The sequence below is a fragment of the Leopardus geoffroyi genome, chromosome B3 (assembly GCF_018350155.1).
Source record: "Leopardus geoffroyi isolate Oge1 chromosome B3, O.geoffroyi_Oge1_pat1.0, whole genome shotgun sequence".
Taxonomy (NCBI): domain Eukaryota; kingdom Metazoa; phylum Chordata; class Mammalia; order Carnivora; family Felidae; genus Leopardus; species Leopardus geoffroyi.
In genome coordinates this window covers 141659860-141679489 of record NC_059337.1, presented here as the reverse complement: position 1 = coordinate 141679489, position 19630 = coordinate 141659860, and the positions used below count along the sequence as shown (strand labels likewise).

The window sequence follows — 19630 nt, the reverse complement described above, 5'->3', positions numbered from 1 at the left end:
GGCCTTGGGAGGCCCCCCTGCCATTTTCCAGGTGGGCAAAAGTCTCCTCAGGGACTCCCAGCACGGGGAACTGAATTACCCAGACGTACTGGGCACACCGGAGGAAGAGAATTGCCTCAGCAGATCTACTTGAGCTGGTTTTAAAAGCGAAGTGAAGTCGAAGCTCAGAATTCTTTTTTTTCTTCTCCGTCCTTCCCCCTGCCCGCTGGTGTCCTTGCCACCACACACGTATATACAGACTAGGAGACGAGAGCGGACTGAGGATTCTTGGAGGACACCAAACCTGGAACGCACGTCTTGGTTGCCGGTGGGGGGTGCTCTGGCCCGGCTGGTTGTGTGGTCTGGGAGGATCTCCACCCGGCGCCATGGGGTGTGCGCACGCTGCCCCCCTGAAGCTGTCCGGCCTACCCTGCGTAGGACTCAGGCCGTTGGGTCTTTGAGTCGCTTGGTTTTTACAGCTAAGCATGAAGTCCTCCGGAAACATAATTCGAACAAGTCAAAATAAAAACAAATCTCTGCATGGGATTTCAGAAGTCCTCAAGTCTGTGGGGGAAAGGTCGAGACGGAGGGGTCTTCTCCACTCTGCACTGCGCTGTGTTCTCACGTCATCTTCCTGACTTGGGGCGTGGAAATTCATCTGCACCTTTGGCTTCTCCGGGGAGTCTGCGGCTTCCATGCCTTCTCAGCGTTAAGACCTTCCAGCTACAGGAAAGCTCTTAAAAGGGGTTTTTCAAGATCGCGGCTGTGATGTCTTGTTCTCTTTTCCCTCCCGGCCAGCGAGCGAATCTCGGGGTAGAAAGCAGGGCCCGCCCGCACCTGCGCCTTTATAGGAAGCCCGAGCAGAGGTTCAGATGGAAAAGGCAGCGAGTTTGGCCCGCAGGGTGAGGACGGCGGCCACGAGACAGGTTCTGGCTGAAGCATTCAGCCTCCATTTTGTGACGGCCCCGATGATGGACAAAGACAGTAACGTTTTTGGCTCAGTGCCCACAAGTGTCCACTACGATTTGCTTCCGACGCCACGGGAGCCAGTGTGTAACAAATCCACACTTGCCACCATTCATCCTGACCACCCCGTCAGATTTGACATTCCCCCGTGCGGTTAGCATTCTGGCAAAGGACTTCATGGAGGCCGGTGGCCCCCTATCCAGCCCCCTCCCAGCGGCCGGTGGAGGCCGGCTTCCGTGGTTAGGGCCATGGGAGGAATGGGGGGGGCCTCTGTGTGTGAGGCCATCGGAGGAATGGGGGGGGGCAGCCGCCACACAGCAGCGATCTTCTTATGCTGAATTCCTTCTGTTCCTTCGTATCCACGTTTAAATTTGATGGTGCTTTCTGAATGTAGTGTGGTGTGTGAAACCCTAGAGGGTCCTATAGCAAAAATCCCAAACGATGCAGAGGGATCAGCCATGTCACTTCAAAACAACGTCTGCCAGGCAGTTGAGTGTGACTTGTGTGTTTTAGAACCTCCTTGGATCAAGTGTTGACTAACCAGTGGTTCTAAAGGGGGGGGGGGGCATTGAGCTGCGGTTTTGCCCCCACCAGGGGACACTTGGTAACGCCTGGAGAGTTCTGTGATCCTCATAACTGGGGGAGGGAGTGTGACTGGCTTGTAGGGGGTGGGGGCCAGGGATGCTGCGGAACATTCTACAAGGCACAGGACCCCCTCCCCCCAACACAGTCATCGAGATCCAAATGTCACCAGTGGCCTTGGTGGATAAAATCCTGGTCCCTCACGGTTGTGGTGTCCCTGCTGTTTTCTCGTTGACATCGGTCATTCTCACCAACGCGGCCTCATTTGGCTTCTGAGGCAATGGGGATAAGAGCGCCTCTTCTTTAGGGAAAGCAAGCAGAAGCCTAGGAATTTGGGGTTGCTTGCTGAGGTCGTGTGGCCGATCTGGGCTCCGCGGGGGCAACCTGCCCACAGAGCCAGCTTGCCTCAGCCTTCCAGCCCCGTGGAGCCTTGGCCGGAGCGTCCAACACGTCGCCGGCCTCGGCCTGCTCCGAAGGGGCCCCCCCGAGGCCGCCCTCCAGAGCCGCGCGGCTCCCCCCACCGCCCCACCGCCCCCCTACATCCCCACCGCGCGCCTTCAGGTCCGTGGCCCCGCGGCGCGCGCGCCCCGTCCGCTTCTCACGCTCTCTCTGCCTTTCTGTCCGTGTGTCTCCCCAGGTAAAGATGAGCCTTCCAGCTACATTTGCACAACATGCAAGCAGCCCTTCAACAGCGCGTGGTTCCTGCTGCAGCACGCGCAGAACACGCACGGCTTCCGCATCTACCTGGAGCCCGGGCCGGCCAGCAGCTCGCTCACGCCGCGGCTCACCATCCCGCCGCCGCTCGGGCCCGAGGCCGTGGCCCAGTCCCCGCTCATGAATTTCCTGGGCGACAGCAACCCCTTCAACCTGCTGCGCATGACGGGCCCCATCCTGCGGGAGCACCCGGGCTTCGGCGAGGGCCGCCTGCCCGGCACGCCGCCGCTCTTCAGCCCGCCGCCGCGCCACCACCTGGACCCGCACCGCCTCAGTGCCGAGGAGATGGGGCTCGTCGCCCAGCACCCCAGTGCCTTTGACCGAGTCATGCGCCTCAACCCCATGGCCATCGACTCGCCCGCCATGGACTTCTCGCGGCGGCTCCGCGAGCTGGCGGGCAACAGCTCCACGCCGCCGCCCGTGTCGCCGGGCCGCGGCAACCCTATGCACCGGCTCCTGAACCCCTTCCAGCCCAGCCCCAAGTCCCCGTTCCTGAGCACGCCGCCGCTGCCGCCCATGCCGCCCGGGGGCACGCCGCCGCCGCAGCCGCCGGCCAAGAGCAAGTCGTGCGAGTTCTGCGGCAAGACGTTCAAGTTCCAGAGCAATCTCATCGTGCACCGGCGCAGCCACACGGGCGAGAAGCCCTACAAGTGCCAGCTGTGCGACCACGCGTGCTCGCAGGCGAGCAAGCTCAAGCGCCACATGAAGACGCACATGCACAAGGCCGGCTCGCTGGCCGGCCGCTCCGACGACGGCCTCTCGGCCGCCAGCTCCCCGGAGCCCGGCACCAGCGAGCTGGCCGGCGAGGGCCTCAAGGCGGCCGACGGCGACTTCCGCCACCACGAGAGCGACCCGTCGCTGGGCCACGAGCCCGAGGAGGAGGACGAGGAGGAGGAGGAGGAGGAGGAGGAGCTGCTGCTGGAGAACGAGAGCCGGCCGGAGTCGAGCTTCAGCATGGACTCGGAGCTGAGCCGCAACCGCGAGAACGGCGGCGGCGGGGTGGCCGGGGTGGCGGGCGCGGGCGGCGTGGGCGGCGCGGCCAAGGCGCTGGCCGACGAGAAGGCGCTGGTGCTGGGCAAGGTCATGGAGAACGTGGGGCTGGGCGCGCTGCCGCAGTACGGCGAGCTGCTGGCCGACAAGCCCAAGCGCGGCGCCTTCCTGAAGCGCGCGCCGGGCGGCGGCGACGCGGGCGACGACGACGACGCGGGCGGCTGCGGCGACGCGGGCCCGGGCGGCGCGGTCAACGGGCGCGGCGGCGGCTTCGCGCCAGGCGCCGAGCCCTTCCCGGGCCTGTTCCCGCGCAAGCCGGCGCCGCTGCCCAGCCCCGGGCTCAACAGCGCCGCCAAGCGCATCAAGGTGGAGAAGGACCTGGAGCTGCCGCCCGCCACGCTCATCCCGTCCGAGAACGTGTACTCGCAGTGGCTCGTGGGCTACGCGGCGTCGCGGCACTTCATGAAGGACCCCTTCCTGGGCTTCACGGACGCGCGCCAGTCGCCCTTCGCCACGTCGTCCGAGCACTCGTCCGAGAACGGCAGCCTGCGCTTCTCCACGCCGCCCGGGGACCTGCTGGACGGCGGGCTGTCGGGCCGCAGCGGCACGGCCAGCGGCGGCAGCACGCCGCACCTGGGCGGCCCGGGCCCCGGGCGGCCGAGCTCCAAGGAGGGCCGCCGCAGCGACACGTGCGAGTACTGCGGCAAGGTGTTCAAGAACTGCAGCAACCTGACGGTGCACCGGCGGAGCCACACCGGCGAGCGGCCTTACAAGTGCGAGCTGTGCAACTACGCGTGCGCGCAGAGCAGCAAGCTCACGCGCCACATGAAGACGCACGGGCAGATCGGCAAGGAGGTGTACCGCTGCGACATCTGCCAGATGCCCTTCAGCGTCTACAGCACCCTGGAGAAACACATGAAAAAGTGGCACGGGGAGCACTTGCTGACTAACGACGTCAAAATCGAGCAGGCCGAGAGGAGCTAAGCGCGCGGGGCCCCGGCGCCCCGCACCTGTACAGTGGAACCGTTGCCAACCGCGAGAATGCTGACCTTGACACTTGCCTCCGCGTCTGCGCCACTTCGGCACCCCCCCCCGCCCCCCTCCCCCCGCCCCGGGCCCCCACCCCCCACCCCCGCGCGTCCCCGGGGGCCCCGGGGGAGGCGGCGCTCCAACCTAACCTGTGTCTACGAAGTCCTACGGAAACCCGAGGGTTGATGGAGGCAGTAAAAATTGTGGAGCCTTTTAACTGTGCAATAATTTCTGTATTTATTGGGTTTTGTAATTTTTTTGGCATGTGCAGGTACTTTTTATTATTATCCTTTGTGTTTAAATTCTTTTAAGAGATTTTGTTGGGTATCCATCCCTTCGTTGTTGTTTTTTTTTTATTGTTTTTTTTTTTTGTTTGTTTGTTCGTTTGTTTTTTTAAACCCAGTAGTAGCCTGAGCAATGACTCCCGAGCAGTGTAGAAGGGAAGCTTATCTTTTAAATTATAATTTGGGGGGGGGAGGGCGCTGCTTTTTTGAAATTTAAGCTAAGCATGTGTAATTTCTTGTGAAGAAGCCAACACTTAAATGACTTTTAAAGTTTACTTTTTTTAATTCCTTCTTTGGTCCTGAAATAAAAAGTGGCATGCATTTTTTTTTTGTTTTTTGTTTTTTGTTTTTGTTTTTTGTTGGTTTTTTGGTTTTTTTTGGGGGGGGGTGGATGTACAGCGGATAACAATCTTTAAAGTCGTAGCACTTTGCTTCAGAGTTGGAATGGAGATGTAGCACTGATGATGTCCTGAGTAACAGAGGCCTTTTCTGCAACCTTTACATTATACAAGGAAACGTTTTAGTGGTGGGGGCCCCCACCCCGAAAATTCCACACTGCCGGAGAAATGCCAGTTTTTGAGAGCTGCCGGGGGGGGGGGGGGGATGGCCTGAGAGCATTCTACAGTGGTGTGGCATCAGCAGATACTGTCCTTTTCTTGGGGTGTGGGTGTGCCCTGGGGTGCCGCCTTGGCTCTTTGCTGTAGATTAGGCTACGTAAAATGGGCAGAGGGTACCTTTTTTTGGGTAGACGGTGATCTGCAGTGACACAGGAAGAAAGCCACCGTATTCTTTCAGGCTTCTTCTGGCTTGATGGCTTCTCTCTCTCTCTCTCTCTCTCTCTCTGTCTCTATCACCCCCACTACAAAAAGTCCCAAGTCCTATGTTGCTACAAGTGATAATTGACCGTGTCTCAAGCAGACAAGTGCCCTGGACGAGGTGAATTGAGAGACGTTAGTATTCTCTCATTTAATGCACACTGATGACATTGTACGGACAGGGGGGAAAATCTTGCAAATTTCTGTTCCCTTTTACTGGAAAAGCAGGGAAAGAGTTCCATCCGAAGGTGCCCAGCGCTACTTTCCAATTTTTTTTTTTTTTTTTCTATCCCATTAGGTTGGAAGGTACTAAACATTGGACTGTTGAGATTAGACATTGGAATTCTGTTGACCCGCACTTTAAAGCTTTTGTTTGCATTTAAATTAAATGGCTTCTAAACAAGAAATTGCAGCATATTCTTCTCTCTGGCCCAGAGGTGGGTTAAACTGTAAGGGACGGCTGAGATCGAGTGTCAGTGTTGCTAAGCATGGCATTCACAATACTGGCACTATAAAGAACAAAATAAAATAATTTATTGGACAGTTTTCCTACTGCCATTCAATTTGACGTGAGTGCCTTGAAAACTGATCTTCCTATTTGAGTCTCTTGAGACAAATGCAAACCTTTTTTTTTTTTTTTTTTTTGGAAACGAAAAGACTTTTTAAGAGTAAAACAAGAAAAGTACATTCTTTAGATACAAACAAAGCCACCTTTACCTTTAATTAGATTAAATTTTAAAAATCCTGGCTGAAGATAGAGGACGTGAAAATGCCATAAGGACCCAATCAAACGAAGAAATAAACCCAGCACAACCGTGGACATCCTTAGCTGAATTATCCTCAACCCCTTTTGTTTTTGGGACAACGCTGCTTAGATTTGGCGTGGAGGTGATTTACTGCTGAATTAAAACTCAAGTGACAGAAGTTACACGCTGATATCGTTGAATGAAAAACAAAAAAACAATTCAGGAACAATGGCTAATTTTTTTTCTAAAGTTAAATTTAGTGCACTCTGTCTTAAAAATACGTTTACAGTATTGGATACATACAAGGGTAAAAAAAAAAATCGTGTGTATGTGTGTTGGAGCGATCATTTTTTTTTTTTCAAAGTTTGCTTAATAGGTTATAAAAAAATGCCACAGTGGCTGCGTGTATATTGTTTTCTTTTGGTGACGGGGTTTTAGTATATATTATATATATTAAAATTTCTTGATTACTGTAAAAGTGGACCAGTATTTGTAATAATTGAGAATGCCTGGGCATTTTACAAAACAAGAAAAAAAAAAAACCCTTTTCTTTTCCTTGAAAATGTTGCAGTAAAACTTAAATGGTGGGTCTATAAATTTGTTCTTGTCACAGTAACTGTAAAGTCGGAGTTTTAGTAAATTCTTTTCTGCCTTGGGTGTTGAATTTTTATTTCAAAAAAAAAATGTATAGAAACTTGTATTTGGGGATTAAAAGGGGATTGCTACACCATGTAGAAAAAGTATGTAGAAAAAAAGTGCTTAATATTGTTATTGCTTTGCAGAGAAAAAAAAAAATCACATTTCTGACCTTGACCTTATTTTTCTCTTCCCGCCCCCTCTGGAATGGATATATTGGTTGGTTCATATGATGTAGGCACTTGCTGTATTTTTACTGGAGCTTGTAATTTTTTAACTGTAAGCTTGTCCTTTTAAAGGGATTTAATGTACCTTTTTGTTAGTGAATTTGGAAATAAAAAGAAAAAAAAAACAAAAACAAACAGGCTGCCATAATATATTTTTTTAATTTGGCAGGATAAAATGTTGCAAAAAAAAAATTTGTATGTTAAGTCCTATTGTACAGGAGAAAGAGGGTTGTTTGACAACCTTTGAGGAAAAGAAACAAAAGGAAGTCGTTAAATGCTTTGGTTCACAGATCCTTTTAGTTGTATATATTTTTGTCGGAATTGGCCTATACAAAGGACTGTTCGAGCAGGGCTTCTCCCCGAACGCCCCGAACCTTGCATCAAGGCTCCCTGGTGTGGCCACAGCAGACCGGATGGGAAATCCTTTATTCACGTTGAGTGGGAAAATCGGTTTTCGTAAAGATGTTGGTGACATCTCGCAGGGTCCTCTTGTTCTCTGAGAGGCCATCTGTAAGATGTCAGGGGTCCGAGGAGAGAGCGAGAGCATCTTCCTTCTCTACCGTCCGTCGTGGCGGTCACCACCACATCTCCCGCCCGTAAGAGCGGAAAGAAATGCAAACCGAGCTCTCTTTAGTCCTTGGGAAAACCTGAAACAGACAAACGGAAGATGTAACGACAAGAGCTGGTGAATCAGCTAGGCACAGGTGACGTGAGCTGCTGTTGAGAGCACCACACACTGGATTTCAGGAAGGAGTCCCCGTCACGACCAGGGCCTTTCATGCCGCGGAGAGTGTTGGCCTGTTGTCTTTCTTACCTGCTCTGCTGCTTTTCTCGCTGAAACCTACATTCCGTCAGTTTCCGAGTGCCGAGGGCCTGGGATGAATTCGGTGCCTTTCCATATCTCTCTCCTTCCTCTGCGTTTCCTCTCCATCCCTCTCTATCAGCCCGTTGTTTGTCTTCTTCGTCTTTATTTAATTTCTTCTCTTTCTCCCTCCCTGTACCCCCCTTTTTCTTCGTCCTCTTCTTTTTTTTTCTTCTTCCTTTTCTCTTTCTCTCTCTTTCTTTCTCTCCCTTTCTTTCTTTCTTTTTTTTTTTTTTTTTTGTAAAGCCAAGTAGCTTTAAGATGAAATAAAGTGGTGGTTTTTTGGATGAGGGAATAATACATTTAAAAAAAAATACCTATATCAGGAAGCCATTTTTTTTATTTCAGGAACTGTAAAAACCATTGTTTCAGGTTGTGAAAGTATAACCAAGCATCTTTTTGGGCAATTTCTTTACCAAATGCAGAAATCTTTCTTCTGGGAGCTTTTCCGTTCAGTACGCCCCTCCCTCCTTGCCACCTACCTTTGCAAAGTGAACAGAAATGGGGAGGAGGGGAGAGAAAGCTGAGATGTCAGTTTCCTACCTGCCCGACCCGACCTGAAGACCCAGGGGCTGCCCTTTCCTTCGGATGCCCTGTTAAGGTACTTGAGAGCCTCCAAGGTGGTCCTCCTGTCATTGCGAAAGCTAGCCAGCCCTCACCAGCTTACACAAAGTCACCAGAATGCCAGGACTAAGCCATCCTAAAGCACAAAGATTGTGTCTCTGTCGACCGCAGAGAAAAGCGCATTATGCTTCTCTCTCATGTTTAAGAAGCCAACACTGGAGCAGATGATGCAGTGAGAGGGGCCCCGAGCCTGGGTGACCCAGCCGACCTCAGGCCGGGTTCCATACTGCCACAACTTTGTTCAAAGTTGCCCCAAATTGGAACCTGCCACTTGCCATTAGAGGGTCTTTTACGGGGAGAGGGGGAGGCTGAACTACTCTAAAGCAAAATGTCAGAAAGTAAGGAAGCCAGCCTTTCATCCCGGTCCGAAGCGACGTAGCGAAGGTTCGGTTGCACACAGGCAAACCCGTGATTTTGGTGCTCTTTGTATCTCAAACCCTGCAAAGCAAAGTTCCATTGATTTAAGTTGTTTGCATTTGTACTGGCAAGGCAAAATATTTTTATTACCTTTTCTATTACTTATTGTATGAGCTTCTGTTGTTTACTTGGAGGTTCTGTCTTTTACTACAAGTTTGGAACTATTTATTATTGCTTGGTATTTGTGCTCAGTTTAAGAAACGGGCACTTTTTTTTTTTTTATTATGGATAAAATGTTGAGATGACAGGAGGTCATTTCAATATCGCTTAGTAAAATATTTATTGTTCCTTTAATTCTCTGTACAAGATTTTGGGCCTCTTTTTCCCCTTAATGTCACGATGTTGAGTTCAGCATGTGTCTGCCATTTCATTTGTACGCTTGTTCAAGACCAAGTTTGTTCTGGTTCCAAGTTATAAAAATAAATTGGACATTTAACTTGATCTCCTAGCCTGGTCCTCTTCTGTGTCTTTTAGGGGTGGGTGGGGGGTGGACAGCTCATTTCCCAGGGGGGACTGAAGGTCTTTCTCCATTTTCCTCTTGACCCAAACCCTTGTGCCCACATCTGGGAAGACAGGAAATAATGGCCTGAGACACCAGCAGTTCTCTTTGTTTATCTTGCGGAGCCGCGTGATTTAGATCAGGGGTCCTCAGTCCTCGCTGCACATTGGAAGCCCCTGGGAGGGTTTGACAGTCCCAGTGCTCGGGCCCCCCACCCACACCAGCTTCTATCAGAATCTCTGGAGGTGGGATCCAGACGTCAGGGTTTTTGAAAGTGATCCGGGTGATTTTCCTATCCGGCCACAGTTGAGAACGAGTGGCTTAGAAGAAAAGGTACTTGTCTGGGAATGGCAAGACTCGGGTCTAGTTTAATTCATTTTTTTTTTTTTTTTGAAATTTATTGTCACGTGGGTTTCCATACAACACCCAGTGCTCATCCCAAAAGGTGCCCTCCTCAATACCCATCACCCACCCTCCCCTCCCTCCCACCCCCCATCAACCCTCAGTTTGTTCTCAGTTTTTGAGAGTCTCTTATGCTTTGGCTCTCTCCCACTCTAAAAGGTCTGGTTTAATTCAGCTAACATTTTCCGACTCCCCAGTGAGAGCCACTGGGTGTGGCACTGCGAGGTCAGAGCGGGACAGAAGCCCTTCTCAAATGGCTCTGTGCCCTCGGGCAGGTCCCCCGGGTCCCCCATCAGTGAGGTGAGGTTGTTGGACTGGAGAGCATCTCTGACCACCTGTGACTCTTAAGAGAATTACCTTCCCGTCCCATGTGCCAGATGTTAGCGGACTTGAGGAAATGTTCTTTGGGGGTAATCTCACAGAGCCAGAAGAGGAAACAAGGTCTTTCAGAAGGAAATAGCTTTTAGCTTGATGTTTCCTAGTGCCCGGCCTGGAGCAGCCAAGGTGGAGAAGGAAGAAGGCATTCTTCCGGGTTTCAGCCAGTTAGGCACACAGTTCCCTTCCGTCTCCTCCTCGGGAGTGAGCATCTGAGCCCACGGCTCTGGGTGAAAAGGGATCAAAGGTCCCCTGGGTTCTTGTCCGCTCTTCTTATGTTTCCTGCTCTTAAAGACACAAAGAACATTCCACGCGAGTCATTTCGGCAACCTCATTGGGCACCACCGTGAGCCAGGTCCCCACCTAGGCAGCCCGGGGCATCTTGGCAAGGCTGCTGCAAAAAAAAGAACACACACCGTGAAGCCATGCTTTGTGGGGGCTGTGCCCGCAGAGACGGGAGGAGAAACCCGGCCGCGCGTTCCTCTGTGTCCCGTTTTCACCCCCGAAGAGGTCACCGTTCTCCCGAGGCCATGCCTAAGCGCTGGAGGACAAGACGTGGGATTTGAACCGCAGCACCAAAAATGGTAGCCATTCAGGAGAAGACCTGCCCTGCCTTCTAGGGGCTCAAGGAAGAAGAATCCCCAGAGAGGAATTCTCTTCTTTCCCGTGGGCCCTGGGCTCCGAGTCTTCTCCCAGCTGGCTTTAAAACGCAGGTGTCCGAGACTTTGTGTGTTTTCCCACCCGGAAAACCGGGCAAGGGACAGACATGAAAGGCTCACCTGCTGTCTTGTAGCCTGTTCCCTCCCTCAGCCCTTCTAAGAAGGCCACGTTTGGGGGTTGCCCGTGGGGACAAAGGAAAGTCTCTACTTGATTCCCACCGTTGTCCCATAAGTAGCCCTACCACCCCAGGTCGGTCCTTTCCCTTTGCCGGTCTCAGTCTCCCCACCCGTAAAATGGAGACTCCAGGCGATCTGGAAGGACACCTTTTGCCTTTGAATGGTTGGACCCCGATGACCTCTGTGTGCCCAGAGTACCAACGTTCGGTGGGCATGTGTATGTCAGAAATGTTCCCCATTCTGATGACACAGATCAGGGCGAGAGTGAGTCTCCTGGGCTTCTGCTGGTCGCAGTGAGGTGTCCTCAGCCACCCTGCAGGTCACAGATTCTGGACGTTTTCCAAGGAGTTCCTCCTCGTACTTGGGGCATCAGAGTAGGCTGCTGAACACCTGAGTCCGGAGCTGTAAGCTCCTCAAAGTTAGAAAACATTGCCTTCTGCCTTGGAGAGAAAACGAGGTGGATAGAACCTCAAAAAATGTTAAATGTGAGGGGCGCCTGGGTGGCTCAGTCGGTTAAGCGTCCGACTCTTGATTTCGGCTCGGGTCATGATCTCACGGACTGAGCCCCGTGTCGGGCTCCACGCTCAGCATGGAATCTGCTTGGGATTCTCTCTCTCCCTCGCTCTCTCTCAAAATAAATAAATTAGCATTAAAAAAAATGTTAACATGTTAAAATATATGACAAAACTTATGTGACCTCCGAGCCGGGGAGACGAGGATTCTGACCTCATGTGTAGATGAAGTCTGGGTTACCAGCTGCCTGCATGGCATAGCCTTCAAACCAATTTTTACTGGATTCTGGTTACAGACCATCTAGGATGCTCTAAAGAAGTTGAAGCTGGTTGAGATCAGGAGTCTATTTCACTCCCCAAGCAAGGCCTGAGCTAGATATCAAGTCTGGGCACGGAGGGAGGTCTTGGGCCTGGTCTTTCCTCTTAAGCAACTCCTTGTTCAATGAGACAGATGCACTATGAAACCAGACTGCAGGATGGGGTGGTGTGGGCAGTGAGAAGGGCGCAGGGGGAGGACAGCTGATCAGCTGGGGAGAGGGAGGAGTAGGGAAACTGTGCAGCTCTTTAAAAGATGAGTAAAGATTCACCACGATGATGAGGACAGTGAGGGAGAAAAGGCACGTCTTGCAGTGGGTATGACAGGGGAAGATGCATGGATATTGGAAAAGCACAGTGAAGCCCACGGACAAACAGAATTTTATAGTTGGCTGAGACTCTTAAAGGTCATCCTGTATTATCCCATATAACATGGGAATCCTCTCCCAAATCCTAAGGTATAGCACACCCATCCATCCACCCATCCACCCATCCATCCACCCATCCATCCATCCATCCATCCATCCATCCATCGATGCATCCACCCATCTACTCACCCATCCATCCATCCACTCATCCATCCACTCACCCATCTATCCATTCACTCATCCATCCATCCATCCATCCACCTACCCACTCACCCCATCCATCCACCCACCCATCCGTCCATCCATCCATCCATCCATCCATCCGTCTACCAACCCACTCACCCCATCCATCCATTTATCCATCCACCCACCCACCCACTCACCCCATCCATCCATCCACCCATCCACTCACCCATCCATCCATTCACTCATCCATCCATCCACCCACCCACCCACCCACCCACCCACCCACTCACCCCATCCATCCGTCCATCCATCCACCCATCCACTCACCCATCCATCCATTCACTCATCCATCCATCCATCCACCCACCCACCCACCCACCCACTCACCCCATCCATCCATCCATCCATCCATCCACCCATCCACTCACCCATCCATCCATTCATCCATCCATCCACCTACCCACCCACCCACTCACCCCATCCATCCGTCCATCCATCCACCCATCCACTCACCCATCCATCCATTCATCCATCCATCCATCCATCCATCCATCCACCTATCCGGCCATCCACAAATAGTTCATTTAATAAACATTTATCAAGGACCTATGCTGTGTCACAGACTCTTCTGGGGAGCTACAAATCAATAAGGTGCACCTTTGCCTTCCAGAGGTTTCCCTTTCAGTGGGCAGGATAAGACACCCACCATTATATTCAGTTATTTGTTCCCTTAACTGTCCTGGGGTTCCTACAGAGTGCCCCCATTCATAGGCCTTGGATACAGTCATGCCCCGGCTGACGCTAGTTAGCTGGGGAGGCAGAAAGTGAACAATCAACGTTTTTCCTTTTGGATGGGAGCATGGGCTCCAGCAGGAAGCTGGAGGGGACATTAGTGTTCTTCATTACAGATTAGGAAACCCAGTCTTCGGCCCATTTCATACTGCCGCCATCTAAACTGTCTTTCTTTACTATGGCTTATTCCTCACAGGCTGTAATGAACATATATTTGTGTTTCTGTCATCCCTTATAATTAAACATTTTTAGAGTAAGCAATGTCCAATTTAGGACACATCCCAGCATGGGAGCCCAAGGCTCCTGTCTGGAGGAAGTGGTGGTTACTCTTCCTGTCCCAGTTCCCACATATGATAATGGTGCTGGCATATCGCTGGTGAGACAGGCCATATGCAACTTCTTTCGGCTCCAAATGCACTGCAGGCTCCAGAGGGGAGGCTGGTCTCCCACCACCTTCGGCGCTCAGCACGACCTTTGTTTGGAGGTACCCGTGAGAGTTCAGGTTTGTTCCCTATATCATGTTTCAACCACATTCTCCCATTTTTCTCTCAAAAGCCCTGGATTAGTGCGTACCAAAAGCCTAATGATATCCTGACTCTTTGATCTGGTGATGTAATCCTCAGAAACGATACTAAGTATACTAGTTAGCGATTTCTTGAGAGAGACCTATAGACAGGTTGCCTCAACATTTCGTTCACTTCCTTATTAATAATTTCCATCCTTCCTCCCCCCACAAGGCTGTGAGCAGGCCAGTAGGAAACATAGTAAAATATGAAAAAGCAGTAAAACATCAGGGGCGGAGAGATGAAAAGACAGAGTAAAATGTAAACACCTGCGTAAGAATATAGCCGAGAGAAACAGGCTATATGTGGCTACGCTTCAATCATGTATTGGAGCCTAAGCTTCTTGGGAGCGAAGGGAAAAAAGAAACATAGACTCAATGCTTATGATTCAAGAGGAGAAAACATGCCAGCCAATGACACATAATAGCAAAATTTTCAAAGCAGCCTCTGTGTTCAACAATAAAGGAGTGAGTGAATGAGAAGGTCCATTATGGGATGTTTATATCCCCCTAACACGAGAGGTTGAAGACTTATGTAATACTAGGAAAACTGTGCGTGAGATAATGTTCACTTTCAAAAGAACGGAGACCGTGCGCATGCTAGGATTCCACACGATCGCCGCATGACGCGGTGTCGATGTCTCTCAGATGCGAATGCTGGAAGGAAAGCCTCAACAGAGGTATTTTCTCCTACCCCGAAGTTTCAGGGGGCTTCGCCCTATTGCTTTTGCAACTGAAAATACTCGAGTGGATACTGGGAGTTAGGCCCTCCCAAACGCCTTCCCAGCATTTGCTGTCTCTTGGAGCCATTTGTTCTGGCTAATCATTCCCGAGGAGATGCACAAGTGGGGCACATGGTCACCACTGGACAACATGGAAATGCCCGCACATCCCATAACCGAGCACTGATCGCAACAGAAGCAAACGTGTCTTTTTTGATTAAATAAGCAAAAAGGGTGTTTTTTTTTTTTTCAATTTTTTAATGTTTATTTATTTTTGAGAGAGAGAGAGAGAGAGGGGGAGAGACAGAGCGGGGGAGGGGCAGAGAGAGAGGGAGACACAGAATCGGAAACAGGCTCCAGGCTCTGAGCCATCAGCACAGAGCCCGATGCGGGGCTCGAACTCACAGACTGTGAGATCATGACCTGAGCCGAAGTCGGACACTCGACCGACTGAGCCACCCAGGGGCCCCATGATTCTGGGTTGCATTTCAGTGAGCCCCTTCTGGCTGCATGTGGTGGGCCGACTGTCATGGGCAGGGGGTAAAGCAAGGGTTGGGGAAGGAGACAGGAGATTAGCTTGGATTGACATCAAAAGAGGCGGAGGTGGCCAGCAGAGGTCCGATTCAGGACTCCTTCTGGAAATGGAGAGAAGGAAATAGAGACGTGCCGAGGGACTGGTTGCGGGTGTGGAAGAGAGGTAGCCATCAAGGATGACGGTGCGTTCTTGGCCCCAGCAGCAGGTGCATGGCCACTCACGGACCTAGGGGGAGACTGGAGGTGAGGGGCATCATGGGGCAGGTGGGAAGGGGCTCGGGGTTCTCTCTGGCCCGGGAAGCTGGAGGTGCCCGCTGGTTAATTGCTGGTGATGCCTCTCTCACCAGGTTATCAAGGGAATTCAGACATAAACATCTGCAGAGCAACAGCAAGGCACCATTAGTGACAGAAAACACTAGGGGTACAGACTGCCTGTGTTCATAGCTTAGCTCCGACCCCGATGAGCTGGAGATCTTGGCCCAATCACATATCCTGGTCGTGCCTCAGTTCCTGGCCCGTAAAATGGGGATGCTAATAGCGCTTCCCTGTTACAGACTGAGTGTTTGTGTCCCCCACAAATTCTTATGTTAAAACCCTGACCCCCCCAGTGCGACGGTATTTGGAGGCAGGGATTTTGGGGGGTAATTGTGGTTATGTGAGGGCATAAGGGCGGAGCCCCTTATAAGAAGAGGCACCAGAAGCTTGCTCTCTTACTCTCCCTGGGCACACAAAGACAAGGTCATGTGAGCACCCAGTGAGACGGGAGCCAAGTTCGGAGGCCTCAGCGTGAAGTCTACCCACCGACACCTTGATCTTGGACTCCCAGCCTCTGGAACTCTGGGAAGCAAATGTGTGCCGTGCGAGCCCCCCCCCCCCCCCCCGCCCCCCGTCCACACTATTCTGTTATGGCAGCTGAGCTGATCAAGGCAGACTCAGGGTTATGATGGGGATGCGCTTAATTATTATTTGCGCGTGTGCCTCTGTATCCGGTGACCCAAGCACCTGGAAAGCTCTGGGCCACTGTGACTGGGCTTCAAGTCTGCCCCCTTTCTCAGAGGACCAGGTCTGGTGTCCTCACCGGCGTCAGCCCACGCTTATCGGTGAAAGTAGCCCGCGGACCCTCCGTGCCCTCTGAACTGGACGTCCGGCTCTCTCTTCCAAGGAGCACGTGGCACGCCTAGAGATTCACCGAAGCTCTGCTCTACCCGCGTCAGCCCTCACCACCAGGTTCACTGTGATGTTATATTCTCATCGGCCAGCGACGGTCGTTTCCAGGGCTGGCCACAGGGAGAATCAATCACTGTCACCTAGCGGCTGTCTCCACCACGGCCACGGAGAACCAATGGGCGAGTTGTTTAGGATGCTTTCGGCCGCGTGGCCGTCGGTTCTACGGTTTTGCTGCCGCTGCTCCGGGTTCTCTCGTGTCGAGGATTCCTCACGGATCTGATGCCCTGGTGGCTGACGGTTTCAGATTGTGAGCTCATCTTTGTGGGTTTTCCCTCGGGGTGGGTCCGATGAGGTCGGGTTATAAGAATGTCCTTCAGATCACCTCCCGCTCCTGTGGGAGCCTGGGGTCTTCAGCCGGGAGAGCGGGACTGGGTCCCGCACGTGCTTTATTCCCACCCAAGCCCCAGGAGGGCCACATGTTTCGTCCCCAGCGGGTGTAGCGTGTCTTGTTCTGTTGTCGCTGACGGTAGCAGCTCTCGGAAACCCAGGCTTTACGCAAGAGGTGCCCAGCTTCCCAGGGGCTGATGCCGAGCTCCAGTGCCCGGTTACATAGTCCCCTTCCGGGTCTGAAACCCACGAGCTACGGAATCAGCTCTCCCAAATCCGGCATCAATTTCTCTCACTTTCAGTGATTCCCTTTCTTTCAAATTTAGATACACACACACACACACACACAGTTTGTATAACCATATACTATAACCTCACATTATATAACTCTACCAATATAGTCATGTGTGTATAACTATATCTGCACCAATGGATACACACACCAGCTGTATAATTGTATAGTTATACAGTTTGTAACTATATTGTTATATATATACACAACTAGATTGCTATACACCCATATGTTGCATATATAGATACATGTGTGTGTATAACAATATGATAAGATAAGGGTTTGTGACATTTTATTCATCTGGAAGTCTTATCCATGATTTCTAGGACTTGGCATTGGGAAATAAAAATCTCTCTTGATAAGTCAGTGGGTTTTGTCTTGTACCAGAGTCCCTCTTGTCCTCAGTTTTGTTCTCGAAGGTTCCAGTTACCTTCCGTCAACTGCGGTCTGGAAGCTGGTGAGCCTCTGTACTGTCAGGAGTAGTCTGACACTCTCTCACCCACCTCGCTTCACCCCCCCCCCCCACGTGGGCATTTAACCATCTCACATGGTCACAAGCAGGGTGATCACAGCATACTAAGATATTCTGAGAGAGAGAGAGAGAGAGAGAGAGACCATGTTCATATAACTTTTATTACAGTAAATTGTTACAATTGTTCCATTGTATGGTTAGGTATGGTGGTTCATCTTTCACTGTGCTTAATTTATCAATTAAACTTTATCATCGATACGTACATACAGAAAAAAAAACCGTGTCTGTCGGATTCGGTACTATCTATGGTTTCGGGCAGCCGCTGGGGGTCTTGGAACCTATCCGCTGCCGATACGGGGGACTTCTGTGTTTGAGTCATGTAACTGGTTGTGTGTCCCTTTTTGCCACGACTTCCAGGAAGCCCAGGGTTAAAGTCGGGGTTCCATCCAGCATCCACGTATATATGTGATCTTACTGTTGCCTCTTCACTACTTTTGACAAGACGGCAGAGCAGGGAATGAGGTAGGTAACTCCGGTCGCCCCCGATGCCGTCCCAGGACACCCTGCTCGCACGGCTCTGCTCTTGCCCAGACCCCCGTCGTAGGGAAGCTTCCGGTCTACGGTCCGCCACGACTGCCTCGTGGCCGCTCTGATATCACTAAATTGCACGGTTTAAAAATCTAGCGTCCTGTTCTCTGTCTTCTCATCAACTTGGACACTTCAGTGTGGCGGAAGGAAGTCCACACTGTTCAGGACCGGACACACTTGAGGCTGAGTAGGAACCTGAGCTCTGCCTCTTCCCAGCTAAATGCCTGGGCTCTGTAGTCTCTTAGCCTCCGTTCCGGAGGCCGAGGTATAAGGATCACACAGGAAAACGTAGATAAGGTACCTGGTGCATGGAAGGCGCCAACAGAATGCCATTTGCTTTTCCTCTCGCTTCCCAGCTGGGGTCCTGTGCTCCGAGCAAGCCCCTGACCCCAACCCCACCCCACTCGGGGCCCTTCTGCCGGCTGCCTCCCGCCCCCAGGCTCCCCCACACTCTGCAGAGGCCCCGGCAGCTTCTGGCCTGCCTCCTCCTCTTCTTGGCGCTGTGCTCCTCGCTCGATCCCGCCCCCCCACCATGTGTGCGCCTCCGGGGAGCCTCGCCTGGCACAGTCACAGAGACACCCACTTGGCACAGCCCCGAGCGCCTGGCAGCTGGGCAGGGGGTGGCTGGCACGTGGGAGGGGGCCGGCTCCGGGGGTGGGGTGCCGACCTGGCCTGGGCTGCCCCTCACTCGAGGGAGGGCTCAGAAGGCCCGGCAGATGGGAGCGCGCCCTCCCCTCCCCTTCCCCCCACTGTCTTGCTCTGTCCGTCTGTCTATCCCTGAGTCTCCCTTGCCGCTGTCTCTTCCCTGTCACTTCCTTGTCACTTCTCGTGCTCCTGATGTCCGCACGGTCCACCCAGGGCCCCCGTCCCTTCTCCCTGGGCAGCGCCCAGCCTGGGCCGTTTGGAGGGCCCTGGGGATTGGTTGGCCTTCCCTAGAGCCCCACGGTCTCCCTGAGGACTTGGAGCCCCCCAAACCTTATACTGTGAAACTCTTTGGGGCTCCCTCCAATGGAGCCGCTGACTTCATTCTGGGATTTTCCAGGAACATCCTTTGGTTTCAGCCTCAGGTGGCTCTGGGGCCAGACCAACTCGGGTTGGGATCCCAGTCACCCTCTTTCTATACGCGAGACCACTCTGCGCCCCTCTTTCCTCCTCTGCAAACCGTGGATCACGGCAGCACCTCCGTCTTCCTGCTGACACGAGTCAGACTCTCGGGGCCACTCACGCCAGTGGCCGCCACCCTCCCGCCACCCCAGCGACTCGGGGAAATAAACTCGGTGTCGTCCCAGGCCCGTAAAGCAGATGGCGGGCAGCTTTCTGTGTGGCGACTCCGGGCTCCAGCCCCTTCCGTCTTGCGTTCCCGCCGTCTTGTCTTCTAGAACTGCGCTGTCCGACGAAGTAGCTGGCAGTTAGTTACATTTAAATTAACTAAAACATCCATGGAGCTAAACATTCGTTTCCCTGGTTACACGAGGCACCTGACAAGAGCTCAATAGCCACTAATGGCCGTCGTGCCACGTGGCACAGACCCGGGGCCTCTCCGCCACTGGGGAAAGTTCTACCGCCTAGCGCCGCTGGAGTCTCCCGGGGGGTCCTCTGCACCGAGCCCTCTGCAGTGGAAGGTATGGGGGCCCGCACGCAGGGTCCTTCCAGGCCGGGCTTGGGAGTGGCGAGTGCCACTCTGTCCCCACCCCCTTGACCAGAAAGCAGTGACATGGCCCCAACCTAGAACTTCAGGGGAAGCTGCCGC

The 19630-nt window shown here is 52.6% G+C and overlaps 1 protein-coding gene across 5 annotated transcripts in view; it reads left to right on the top strand.

Annotated features, from left to right (window-relative positions):
- Positions 1 to 9312, top strand: part of BCL11B (BAF chromatin remodeling complex subunit BCL11B) — a 98021-nt gene extending 88709 nt beyond the window's left edge. For all 5 annotated transcript variants that reach the window (XM_045452037.1, XM_045452035.1, XM_045452036.1 and 2 more), the window contains one exon: positions 2165 to 9312. In XM_045452037.1, the coding sequence (XP_045307993.1) occupies positions 2165 to 4215 (2051 nt within the window). In that variant the 3' untranslated portion in view covers positions 4216 to 9312. The remainder of the gene's footprint in view (positions 1 to 2164) is intronic.
- Positions 9313 to 19630: the final 10318 nt, after the last annotated feature.